At 38.9% G+C, this 14,239-nt stretch overlaps 1 protein-coding gene across 1 annotated transcript in view; it reads right to left on the bottom strand.

Moving 5' to 3' along the window:
- Positions 1 to 14,239, bottom strand: part of MROH9 (maestro heat-like repeat family member 9) — a 100,223-nt gene that overhangs the window by 70,051 nt on the left and 15,933 nt on the right. Inside the window, exons 4-6 of the mRNA XM_010836725.1 lie at positions 7,590 to 7,669; positions 1,600 to 1,735; positions 965 to 1,051 (exon numbers count right to left, since the gene is read on the bottom strand). Coding sequence (XP_010835027.1) covers positions 965 to 1,051; positions 1,600 to 1,735; positions 7,590 to 7,669 — 303 coding nt within the window. The remainder of the gene's footprint in view (positions 1 to 964; positions 1,052 to 1,599; positions 1,736 to 7,589; positions 7,670 to 14,239) is intronic.

Raw genomic sequence — 14,239 nt, 5'->3', positions numbered from 1 at the left:
GCTAAAATCAGGCACAAATTACTAAAATCAGGCACTGTATATTTTATTATCTTTCACATTTCTATTTATCTTCATATATATCAATTCTACTTCTTTCCTTGAATGTATTTTATGATTTGCAAAACCCATCAATCTAGTTTCTCAGTATTTCCAGACAGCTGCCTCCGGATGCTATCATATTAAAAATGCAAAACTGAAAATCATAATATGTCCAGATAAGTCTCTGTCTCTGGCTGGCACATTAACAATATACTGAAGTCTTGGATATGAATATTGGGATTATGGATGTTTATTAGACCTTCCTTGATACCATGATATCCATGAAGATAGGATGACCATGGAATTCTCTAGTCCCAGAATTGTGAGGGAAGAACGTGCATATTAACATTATCAAAATATGGCTAACTGTTACATGGACCTGAAGATGGTTTTGACCAATCATTGTATGTTCTGCTACCCTATATTGTGTTCACACTTATGTTGCCACATAAAACCTGGCTTCTTAAGTGTCTGTTGTTGCCATACTCCCAAAATTGAATTCTTAAAATTCTGTCTCTGTGGTTCAAATAAAAGGAAGGGATTTCACTTGGGAGATAATGACACATTCTGGAAGGTAAAGAAAATCTTTCAGCTGCCAGATACTTGAAGGAGATGTAAGTATGGCAAATGGTAAAAAGTAAAATATAGTATGGGCTTCCTTGGTGGCTTAGTGGTAAAGAACCTGCCTGTCAATGCAGGAGACACAAGTTCAATCCTTGGGTTGAGAAGATCCCCTGGAGGAGGAAATGGCAACTGATTCCAGTATTCTTGCCTGGAAAAATCCCAAGGACAGAGGAGGCTAGAAGATTACAACCCATCGGTTTGAAAAAGAGTTGGATATGACTTAGGGACTAAACAACAATAACAATATAGTATGCTCTTTAGCTTTATAACAAGAAAACAAAGCCATTTATTTTCCCTTTACCTTTAAGAACTGCAGTTTGTAGACATCTTTAGACACTAAGATCAGAAGAGTGTCCTCAAATATGTTTAAAATAGTTCGGTATAAATTCTGAAAAACAAGTAAGTTAGACAACCAGACAGCCAGTAGTTATGTAATCCTGGATCCTCAGTTCTCCCCATATATTGAAGGTAAAAAAAATAAAGCAAGATGTAGCTATGGAGGTGAGACCTCATTCAATACAACATGCCATGAATTGCTTTAATACCTTGTAGGACAAGAGAACTGTGTAGCAAGACTGAGAAATAAAAAACCATGGATGTTACTGATCTTACTACAGAAGTCTGCCTACCTGCACTTTTCTTGGCTCCTATTTACTTTGAAGCACTTGCCAGTAAACTTGCTGGACTTGCTAAACAAATTAACCAAAATCTCTTCACCCATTTGTTCCTATAAGTTCTATACAATTCCTTACACCCCAGGGATTGTAGAGTTCACCAGGAATCCAGGAAAAGAGATTAGTGCTGGAATATGCTATTTATCTATTATATCCAAAAAGAGTGAAGAAGAAAACATAGATTACAACTTGTGGGCAGACATTCTGTGGGATTGCTCTGCATAAAGACGTCTCATCATGATCAAAGGAAGCAAAGTCTTACTTCTAGGTCATTTTCGTCTTCTTCATGCATTCCAATTTCCCTCACTTCATCAAGATTTGTGACAGCAAATGCCATTTTAAAGGATGACTTTATTATCTTCACTTGAGTTTCAAACTGCAATGCAGGATCCACGAAGCTGACCAAAAAAAAAAAAAAAGATATAATTATTAGACTAAGGAAAGAACAGATGTAAGCTAAATTTAGTGGCCTTTTCTTAGTTTAAGAGTTAGTATACTAGAACATGAGGCCCAACTTTTGGCTTTATATAACGTGTGAATTTTAAGTATTACTCTAAAATTATTATGGTGATTTAAATATAAAGGAATCATTTTTTTGGTAAAAAATAATTTGTAATCAGTTATTTAGAATTCAAAATATATTTCTCCATAGATATAATACTTTACAGGGTGGTTATTTCCCAGCTAAGCTCTTCAAGCCATGCTGAAATTTAGGTAGTTGAAATATATCACTGCCACATTTTATCTAATCCATGAGACTGTGTTTTTCACATGTAACACTTCTGATATTGAGATATATCTTTCAGTAGATGGCAAAATAAACCTTCCCATCAACCGTTAAAAAGATAAGTTGTGACACAGCTATTTTTCCTTTGATAAGTGTGATCTGGATAACTGTGCCTCCTGATTTTTTAAAGTACAAATAATTATTTTTTTTTTTACAAGATGGTAATGTAGTTGGTAAAGGTAGGAAATCTTGTGCTGAACTCAGAATCATTTCCCTCTACTGGACAAGAAGATCTAAATATCTGCTATCCATTGTTTGAAATGGAATTTCCCGGAACATAGTAGATAATTTTTTAAATCTTAGGAAGATTGATTTGACTTATTCATGGACTCCAGTAGATTTTCAGACTCTGAACAAATAAAAGTATGTTACCTATCAATAAGTTCCAGTGGTTTTTTTTTCAGTGGTAGGATTCTAGGGATGTATGATTTGGTTTAGGAAAATGAAAAATTAATATTTTGATAAAATAGAAAATCGTCTTGTAATGTACTTTGAAATCATATTACCAGTTCTAAAAATGCTAAAATGGTCCACATAATGAACAAGGATTAGGAAAGTAGCATGATGCTCCCCTGGTAGCTCAGCTGGTAAAGAATCCGCCTGCAATGCAGGAGACCCCGCTTTGATTCCTGGGTTGGGAAGATTCCCTGGAGAAGGGATAGGCTACCCGCTCCAATATTCTTGGTCATCCCTGGTGGTTCAGATGGTAAAGAATCCGCCTATAATGTGAGAGACCAGGGTTCAGACCGTGGGTTGGGAAGATCCCCTGGAGGAGGGCATAGCAACCCACTCTAGTATTCTTGGCTGGAGAATCCCCATGGACAGAGGAGCCTGGTGGGCTAGAGACCATGCGGTTGTAAAGAATGAGACACAGCTGAGTGACTAAGCACACTAAGCACACACGTGATGCTCTGATGCATTCACAACTGCTGATGGAGTAAGAATCTTCCCATTTAAATGTGAAGAAGGTTGAGGGTCAGATATTGGTGATAATAAAGAAGAAAGCCCAACAAAAATATATGGGTCAACATAGACAATTATCAGCAAGTACACTTTTGAGAATTTCAGTGTAAAACTTTTCTTATATTCTAAGATATATAACAATATGGTATAGAAATAAATGTGAGAAGAAACAATAAATATCTCTCACAAATTACTGTGTGCTTTAAAAAATTTTTTGAGCTAAATACTTGTTTCAGATATTGGAGTGAAGTGAGAATTAGCGGTAAACCAAATATACTAAAATTTTTTCTTGAAAATATTTTATTTCTTCTCATTATAGAGCAATAGTATTATATAATATTAGTAAGTGAAATTTTTGCAAGATTAATTTCAAGAATCACAATTGAATAAAGGAAAGTAGATGTCTCTTGATAAAAGCATGGGAATATTATATAAAACATCAGAAATAAATCAGGAGGGCTATGTCAATATGCTGTATGATTAATTCAAATAAAAAAGTATTAAGAGATATGTACAATTAATATAAATTTATAAAAGTCATAGTTATTAACATAAAATCTCAAGCACATAGAAACAAAATTGAAAATTGTTGAACATATTTATTAAAATATAATATAAAAACTATTAAATTATTAAGAATATAAGGAGAAATAGAAGTACATGGGAGAAGATTAAGCATTCAGTTATTAGTATGTGGCAGGTAAAAATTTAAAATCTGCAAATGATAAGGCTATGCTTTAATATAATTAATAAAGAGATATAAATAAATTATACTAATCAGATAACAAGGGTTATCTCTTTAAATAATCAGGGAATGCTGAAAAATATTTTGCATATAGTTAGCCATAGAAAGTTTCAAACTATAAAAGCATATATATTTCATTCTCTCATCACCATGAGAAATCTATTTTAAAAATTAGAAAATTAGAAGTATTTAAATATTATCAACATTTTTTTTCTTATTTAAAATGAGACAAAAATAATAAACTATGCATATAACTTAAGATTCTGAAAGGGCTAAAAATACAACCAAAGAAGTGAAGGGCATAAACAAAATAAATGCATTATTTAAAAAAAATTATAAGGGGAAATAAGTATAATGGCAATTTTAAAGATTTAAAAGAGAAGTAAAAAGGGAGTAGAAACTAAATAATTAGGAAGACTAAATTAGTCAAAAAAAGAAGGGAGATATTATATGGGTTTAATTTTGTTATTGTTTAGTTGCTAAGTTGTGTCTGACTATTTTGCGACCCCATGGACTATAGCCCACCAGGTTCCTCTGTCCATGGGATTTCTCAGGCAAGACTACTGGGGTGGGTTGCCGTTTCCTTCTCGAAGGGATCTTCTCAATCCAGGGATTGAACCCACATCTCCTGCTTGGCAGGCAGATTCTTTACCACTGAACAACCAGGGAAGTCCATGGGTTTAATAGTAACAAAATTCATTTATATTGTTAAATTGTACAGGTATATATGAAGATATAACATGTGTAAATCTTTATATATCAAATAATACTGGGTCAAAATATGAAAAGCAAAATTTATAATAAATTTTTTAAAATAAAGGAAAACCATTATGTATGTGGGAGATTTTTAACACATTTAAGTAGACCAAAAAATTGAAATATGGAGAAGGGGATTCTAATCTACAGTCTGCCTTTCCATGAACCTTGTAAAATAATATAATATTCCAAATCTTGTCTATATGTATCTTTGTATATATGCATGCATATCTTCCAGGTGACTAGGCTTTGATGAAACACTTATAGGTGCAGTTCTTCTGGAGAACAAATTGACGCTATCAAAAGCTCTAAGACAATTCATATAATTTGCATTACTTCAGGTTTAGGGGAAACAGATGCTAAAAGAGGATTTTAAGAAGTCTAAGAGAAGTAAAAGAGATTTCCAAAAGAAGCAGAGAAGGAAGGAAAAAAGATTAGGGTAGGAAGAGTCTTGGATTACAGCAAGTTCCAAGGAGGTTTCAGCCTGGCTGATGAGGATCTCTCGAGCTGAAGTCACCCACTGGCACCCACTGGAGTTATTTGTCCTACCATGCTGGGTCACTGATGCGAGCAGCCCACAGGAAGTGAGGCCTCGCAGACCATGTTGGCAAATCTACACAGGCAGCAGCTGTAGCTGTTGGCCAGTGAAGATCTTCCAGAGCAGGGCATTTTTATGGTTGCCTATCATTTAAATCAGGGCTTCCCTGGTGGCTCTGTGGTAAAGAAATACACCTGCAATGTATGAGACTTGGGTTCCGTCTCTATGTTGGGAAGATCCCTTGGAGAAGGAAATGGTTACCTGCCGGGGTCCAGCCCCAGCAGGATCCAGGGGTACCCTCAGGATGACGGCTTAGGCGATAAGGATAGCAAAGCAGAGAGCAGGGCTTGATCTTCCTTGATTAACACAGAAAGCCAGTAAAGCTCCTGTGTTCCAAGGAGTCATCCTGAAAGAACAGAGAGAGAAAAGGAGGGAAAAGGAAAAAAAAAAACCGACATGGGGAGACCGAGCTCTGGTGAGCAAGGCCCATAACTTTATTTTCAAAAGGAACTTTTATACCTTGACTTGTACATAGAGGGAAATGAAAGATGCAAAGTCATACAGAGTCAGCCCAAACATTACATCTGTTTATCAAAACCAGGATTTTTTCTGCATACCTTTCCCATAAACAATGTTGTGTACAATATGTTCTGGCCTTGGAGGCCTGTGGACATTTTATGACCCTTTTTTGGTAAAGGCTGATCAGTCAGAAAACTTATTTTCCCTTAAAGTGTTTTTTTTCTGTTTTTCCCAGCCTCAGAAAATAATAAACAGAGTTACATTCTCACAGAGCAAAGGTGCAGCAAGTTACAACAAAGAAAGAACCAATTACCTCAAAGGTCTGATGTGGTTAATTCCAAGGCTGCTGCTTGTTTTTCTTACATTCCAACTATGTTAACCAATGCACTCCCAGGTGCACAATGGATAAGGGATATGGGCACTTGGCAGCAAGCATTGGCCCAAAAAGGAAGCCCTTTACCAGTACTATCTAGTCTAATAATTTTTCATCCCTTAAAGGACTCTATGCTCATTAGGACTTTTAGAATGTTTTGGCTTCCTGTTCCTTTCAAGATTGGGGAGTTGTGAACAATCATGTGTGTTAATTGCAAGAGTATGGATAAACCTGTCAGGCAAGCTAGAATGTCAACAGAGGGGTTAAAATAGAAATATTCCTTTTATGTCCAAGAGACTTATTAACTAAAGCCCTAAGTTGACTTTTTCCAGAGAAAGGTGGTCGGGGATAGCCCCCTGTTAATGTCATAAGAGTTGGTGAAAGGCACAAAATAGTAAGACAGACAGATTTTGGTTTTGGGGTAGATGCTTGAGCAGATTCAGGGGGTCCCTCGAGGCCTGATCTGCCTTTGCCTGTCAGGTCTCTTCCGCATGACCTTTGTCATGGATGGGATCTCCGTGGTGGCTCCCGGCAGTAACCCATCCCAGTGTTCTTCCCTGGGAAATACTATGGACAGAAGAGCCTGGCGGGCTACAGTCCATGGGGTAGTAACAGAGTCAGACATGACTTAGCGATTAACACATACATACACACACACACACATCACTTAAACCAGAAACCTCACTCTCAGAAGGGTATTTCAAAGAAGTTTTTCAGAGCAGATACAATCTTTTATGTACAAGGATGATCATCATAGTATTGATAAAATTTAGTTTCAGTTCAGTTCAGTCGCTCAGTCGTGTCCGACTCTTTGTGACCCCATGAATCGCAGCACACCAGGCCTCCCTGTCCATCACCATATCCCGGAGTTCACTCAAACCCATGTCCATCAAGTCGGTGATGCCATCCAGCCATGTCATCCTCTGTTGTCCCCTTCTCCTCCTGCCCCCAATCCCTCCCAGCATCAGAGTCTTTTCCAATGAGTCAACTTTTCGCGTGAGGTGGCCAAACTACTGGAGTTTCAGCTTTAGTATCAGTCCTTCCAATGAACACCCAGGGCTGATCTCCTTCAGAATGGACTGGTTGGATCTCCTTGCAGTCCAAGGGACTCTCAAGAGTCTTCTCCAACGCCACAGTTCAAAAGCATCAATTCTTCGGCACTCAGCTTTCTTCACAGTCCAACTCTCACATCCATACATGACCACTGGAAAAACCATAGCCTGGACTAGACGAACCTTTGTTGGCAAAGTAATGTCTTTGCTTTTGAATATGCTATCTAGGTTGGTCATAACTTTTCTTCCAATAAGAAAATGTCAAAATTTGGAAGTATTCTGTTGCCATTGAAATGAAAATATGATCTTACAGAAAAGTTAAGACAAAGTAAAAATAAAAAGTAGTATAGTAGTTTATCTGCCTATTTATGCAATACAGAAAGGTTTATAAACATCAGAAGGAATAGGTGCTGAATTAGGGTGGAGGAGCCTGGAGTAACTTCACATTGTTGATATGTATCTATTACATTTTAAAGGTATTCAGCTAGTCCAATAAGAGAGCATGAAAGCTTATTATACCTGGAGTTCAAGGCCAGGATCATGGCTTGATTACTTATCAGACCTGAGTATGCGTCCCAAAGGCTGGTAGCTGATTGCTCCTGCAAGTACCAGGAAAAAGAAAAGAGTCAATGATGATATATCTGTGGGGCTCATAACACCGTGTGTAATTCTGCCTTCTACAGAGACCAAAGAGGCCAAACTGGACTTGAAACATAAGCCCAAACTTTTATAGAAGTGTTGAGACCAGACAAATTGTAATTTAAAACCTATGCATGATACTAAATGCTGGCCTTTTGTAGCCAACCATGGTTGTCTACGTAATTGGCATTTCCAGACAAAATTTTGTTAGGAATGCTCTTTACCAGGTGCTCTTGTATACACCACTGTTAAGTGCAATATACTCCTTGTGGAGTCTGTCTATGAAGATACCAGCAAGATGATTTATGTTAGGCCTTACTGAAGAATGTCCAAACTCACACTACTACAGAATGAGAACCAGGTGCAGGTAAATATATAGCTGTCTAATATAACAATTTAAACTTATATATGATATTCAGTGGGATCCCAATAAGAATTTCCAGTTTTTTATACAAGAAGTTGGAGAACTAGAGAAGGACTAATAGAACAGGATCTCTTTTCTTCTCTGCATCTCACCCTTGTTTATGTAAGCCTCTGTTGCAATGTCACTTTCTTGTATCAGGCCCATTAGTGCTGTCTATAAAAATTCTCAGTATTTCTGAAATAGCTCAGAGTTCTTTCAGGTGCATGTATGTGCGCATAGCCGCTCAGTCATGTCTAACTCTTTGAGACCCCATGGACTGTAGCCCACCAGGCTGCTCTCTCCATGGAATTTTCCAGGCAAGAACATTGGAGTGGGTTGCCAATTCATACTTCAGGGGATCTTGCCAAACCCAGGGATCAAACACATGTCTCTTTACCACTGTGCCACCTGGGAAGACCCTTTCTTTTAGGTACTGCTTTATGATAATGATTTTTCAAAGAGGGTTTTTTCTCTCTAGCACATAAGCAAATGACTACCCCTGATTGCTTCTCACCCTAAAAGAGCCCTTCTCCATTTGCTCAGTGCTGCTCCATTGACTCCAGTAATGAGCGCCCTGTGGGATCTATGTTCTGCCTCTGTGGAGTGTAAGAACAATCTTGAAGGATCGAACTATATTCCTATCTATTAAGTCCATGTTGTGGGGTGCATGTTTGAATTTTCATAAATTTCTATATTGAAATGCTAACCCCAATGTAATGATATTAGGAGGCAGGATCTTTTGGAGGTGATTAGGTTTAGATGAGGTCATGAGGGATAAGCAATCCTTTAGCAACTAGAGCCTTTCTAAGAGAGAGCTTGCTTTCAATTTATCTCTCTATCAAGTAAGGATACAAGGAAAGGATGGCTGTCTGAAAACCAGGAAGAGGAATCCCAGCAGATACTGAATCTGCCATTTTTTGGTCTTGGACTTCACAGCATCCAAAATTGTGAGAAATACATTTCTGTTGTTTAAACCATTCATTCTCCTGTTGTTGTTTAGTGCTTAGTCATGTCCAATTCTTTTGCAATCCCATGGACTGTAGCCCTCCAGGCTCCTCTGTCCATGGGATTTTCCTAGAACACTGAAGTGGGTGTAGAATACTGGAGTGGTTGCCATTTCCCCCTCCAGGGGATCTTCCCGACCCAGGGATCAAACCCACATCTACTGCTTGGCAGGCAGATTCTTTACCACTGAGCCCCCTGGGAAGCCCATCCATTTTCTGGTCTCGTATTAAACCAGCCCAAACTAACTGAAATAGTCATAGAAACTTCCTGATTGGGGATCTTAACTAGAAAATAGCATCTTCCCACTAGAGATAAGCATCCTGCCATGACCTTTCTGGGAATCATATTGATTGTTGTCTAACACCTCTTCTTTGTGCTGTGCTCAGACTGAGTGGTGCAGAGGACTTATTTTCTTTTCTCTAAAATATTTATATTCATATTTAGTATTGATTCCTAACAACATCAAATATGATTTTACTTAATCTTGAGAGAATAGGTCTTTGCTATGCTACACATTAACATTTTGCACATTCTTACTTAGAGAGCATGGAACCTTCTGTATGGCAGACAGCTCTCATTGTAACATGGAAGTATAATGGTAATTCGTTTATTTTGGAAAGACATTTTTGTCCTCGTCACCACTTTCATTTGATTTGCCCAGAGATCCACAAGTTGTATTTCTCGACAATGACTAACTGAACATTTTGTCTGATATGAGTAATGATCCTCTGGCGGTATTGTCTCAGTGGCAGATTTTCTTATAAAATACATTCTAACTGAGCTTGAGTCCTTGGAAATTAATATATGACACTTTAAATCTCAGTCACTGGATCTCAACATTGGCAGTACATTCAGTTCAGTCACTCAGTTGTGTCCGACTCTTTGCGACCCCATGAATTGCAGCACGCCAGGCCTCCCTGTCCATCACCAACTCCCAGAGTCCACCCAAACTCACGTCCATCGAGTCGGTGATGCCATCCAACCATCTCATCCTCTGTCGTCCCTTTCTCCTCCTGCCCCCAATCCCTCCGGGCATCAGGGTCTTTTCCAACGAATCAACTCTTCGCATCAGGTGGCCAAAGTATTGGAGTTTCAGCTTCAGCATCAGTCCTTCCAATGAACGCCCAGCACTGATCTCCTTTAGGATGGACTGGTTGGATCTCCTTGAAGTCCAAGGGACTCTCAAGAGTCTTCTCCAACACCACAGTTCAAAAGCATCAATTCTTCAGTGCTCAGCTTTCTTCACAGGCCAACTCTCACAGTACATTAAGGGGTTAAAAAATACTGATTTGAATACTGGACCACACCTTTAGAAATTTGGATATAATTAGTCTGTATTCAAGACCTGGCATCAACATTAACAAAAAAAAAAAAAAAAAAAAAAAAAAAGCTTCAAGGAAGTTTTGATGTACAGCCAGAATTGAGAAGCCCTTTTTAATCCTCCTGCTTACTTGTGCAGTAATAATCATTGTTAAGTTGATCTATAATAATGTGGACCTCTGCTTCTCCTGTTAACTAGCATCTCTCTTTTTCATGGAGCCAGATTTGTTACCACAACTCTAGCACCATCTTATTGTTCTGCCCATATTATTTTAGTATATCATTTGTGGATTCACTGATTCACAATACTCCTTCCTTGTTATCAGCGTGCTTTCATCTGGGCTATATATACTGATAATGCTTACCTAATTCCAAAAGCCAGTGTACACACTGATAAGCAATAAGGATTGTCTAACATATACCTATCCAACCAGTCCATTCTGAAGGAGATCAGCCCCGGGATTTCTTTGGAAGGAATGATGCTAAAGCTGAAACTCCAGTACTTTGGCCACCTCATGCGAAGAGTTGACTCATTGGAAAAGACTCTGATGCTGGGAGGGATTGGGGGCAGGAGGAGAAGGGGACGACAGAGGATGAGATAGCTGGATGGCATCACTGACTCAATGGATGTGAGTTTGAGTGAACTCTGGGAGTTGGTGATGAACAGGGAGGCCTGGCATGCTGGGATTCATGGGGTCACAAAGAGTCGGACACGACTGAGTGACCGAACTGAACTGAACTGAACATATACAAACTGATTCTCCAATGGTGTCAGTATAGGAAGTTATAGAATTTAGCTAGGAATTTCTACTTTTCCCAATTAGGCTTTTTGTTTTTCAGAATATATAACATGTTCACCAGTGTTCGCAGAAATTCTTCAGTGCTTCTTCTGGGGAGATACATTTATCATTATAGCTTTAACTTCTATTATATGGATAAGTTCTCTTTTATATCATTTTCAATTACTCCTTAATCACTATGACTCTTCATTGGAAACCCATAAAAATTGACAAAATGGTCACAATCCTGGAAATGTATACTTCGTAATATATTTCATAACACTGGATTTTAGGGCCAGTCTTATGGGCCTTAAGCTTCCATATTTATTATTTTGGTTTTCTTCTCTAAGCTAGCCATCTGCTTTTTATATATATCTTATATCATTGACATCTTTGTTCAGTATCACTTGTCATTCTTGGCCAGAAAAATTGGAGTTGTGCCAACTTGGCTAGTTTCTTGAATCTCAGATGTTTCAAATCACATACATATCACGTGTGTCTTATGCCACCTTAGCCAGGGTATTATCATAATAATCATTATCCTGAGGGAATTTGAACTCCCCTCTGGTAATTCACAAACTCTCCTGGGAATGTTCAAAGGGAGCCATGGACTGGTCTTCTAGAATAGTATGTGAGTCTATTCCTTTTCCTTCATCTCTACCTCACTAGAACATCTCCTTTCTCTGACAACAGCAAAATGTGAAAAGTTCAGGGAAATGGGGCATGTGAATTGAGGTATGAGTATTCAATGTCCTTACCTCTTCGTTTTGTGCTGGTGCCACACGGAAGGTAGTGATACTGTTGCTGATGCTCTTGTGTCCCTACCAACCCTGCCAAGACCAGATACTAAGAGAGCCGAAGGCTACACCCAGAATAAATTCACCCCCTACCCAGGTGGCTCAGAGGTAAAGAATCCACCTGCAAAGCAGAGAGAAGGAAATGCAACCCACTCCATTGTTCTTGCCTGGGAAATCCCTTGGACAGAGGAGCCTGGTGGGCTACAGTCCATGGGGTCACAAAGAGTCAGATACGACTTAGTGACTAAAACAACAACTCCCCAATCCAGTTAAATTATTTTTCACTACTGCAAAAAGCACCAGAACCAGTGTAACTACACTGTGCACTCTCAGTATTGTAGTTTTTTCAGTTTTCACTTGTTCTTACATTCATTTCAGACTTTAACTCTGGGGGAGATTGGTGGGACAAATTCCTGAGAGAAATTTACTATGCTGTTATATTACATAGAACTGCCCCCCTCCTTTTAAAAACTCATTCTATTTAAACTAGTTTTGTGCCTCCACTGTCTTTCCTTAGAAAGCTATTTTCCAGAGACGTGTGGGACTCTCATCTCTGCACCCTACTAGAAGTCATACTTCACCGATTCTCCAGACATTTTAGGGTTTTAGTGTCAACATATTAATAGCTTGACTTGTGATAGGACCCCAAATACACACTCCCCTCATCAAAAAGCCTTTGCCATTCTTACAAATCTTCCCTTTCGACCAAGCATCTTGCTATGGAAAAATAGGGAACTGAATAGTTCTTTAATATTACTGTAAGACTGCATTCCCAGGATGCAGATATTTTCAGCTGACCATCAGACAGTTATTTAGTATCTACCATGTACTAGGCACTGTGTTAAGCGGTGGGACTAGAGCAGGGGGCAAGACAGATAGTATTTGCCAATAATCTCGTGGGTAAGTAAACTTGAAACAAAGGAAATTGGTACATGATCAAAAGAGGAATTACAGGGACTTCTATGGGAAGCTAATCTAGCAGAGGATATCAAGGAAAATTTGTTTTCTAAAGAAGTTTTAGACTTAAGTTTAGAGACTTATAGGGGTCAGGAGAGCAGAGGAAGAGTTTTTCAAACAGAGAAACACTAGGGCCTAAAGATGACTTGAGAAAGTATTTGTTGCATTACAGATGTGGTTCTCAGCCCTGGCTGAACCTTAAAATCACTTGGATCCCTTCTGAAAATACAAATGCCTAGACTTCACCTCACAAAAGTGATTCAAAATCTCCGAAGGTGTGGCTCTAACAACAGTATTTAAAAAGCTCCACACACAATTCCATTGGGTTGGCCAAAAAGTTCGTTTGAGTTTTTCCATAAGATGGCACAAAAACCCAAATGAACTTTTTGGCCAACCCAATAATATGAAGCTGGAATTGAGAACCATTGTATTGAGGTCATAAAATGAAACCATATGGATGGAGCAAAGAAAGTAAGGAGAATGGTAAGTCATGGGGCCAGAAAGGGTGGATCGCAGCTGGTCCTATTGCGAGCCCTTTTGTGAGTAAAAGGATTTAGTACTCATCTCTCAGTTCAGTTCAGTTCAGTTCATTTCAGTCTCTCAGTCGTGTCCGACTCTTTGCGACCCCATGAACTGCAGCATGCCAGGCCTCCCTGTCCATCACCAACACTCAGAGAACTCATGTCCATCGAGTTGGTGATGCCTTCCAGCCATCTCATCCTCTGTCGTCCTCTTCCCCTCCTGCCCTCAATCCCTGCCAGCATCAGGGCCTTTTCCAAGGAGTCAACTCTTCATAAGAGGTGGCCAAAGTACTGGAGTTTCAGCTTTAGCATCAGTCCTTCCAAAGAACACCCAGGACTGATCTCCTTTAGAATGGACTGGTTGGATCTCCTTGCAGTCCAAGGGACTCTCAAGAGTCTTCTCCAACACCACAGTTCAAAAGCATCAATTCTTTGGTACTCAACTTTCTTTATAGTCCAACTCTCACATCCATACATGACCACAGGAAAAACCATAGCCTTGACTAGATGGACCTTTGTTGGCAAAGTAATGTCTCTGCTTTTGAATATGCTATCTAGGTTGGTCATAACTTTCCTTCCAAGGAGTAAGCGTCTTTTAATTTCATGGCTGCAGTCACCATCTGCAGTGATTTTGAAGCCCAGAAAAATAAGTCTGACACTGTTTCCACTGTTTCCCCATCTATTTCCCATGAAGTGATGGGACTAGATGCCATGATCTTCGTTTTCTGAATGTTCAGCTTTAAGCCAA

This window comes from Bison bison, unplaced genomic scaffold (assembly GCF_000754665.1).
Source record: "Bison bison bison isolate TAMUID 2011002044 unplaced genomic scaffold, Bison_UMD1.0 scf7180017864064, whole genome shotgun sequence".
Taxonomy (NCBI): Eukaryota; Metazoa; Chordata; class Mammalia; order Artiodactyla; family Bovidae; genus Bison; species Bison bison.
This window is presented reverse-complemented; position numbering and strand designations above follow the sequence as displayed.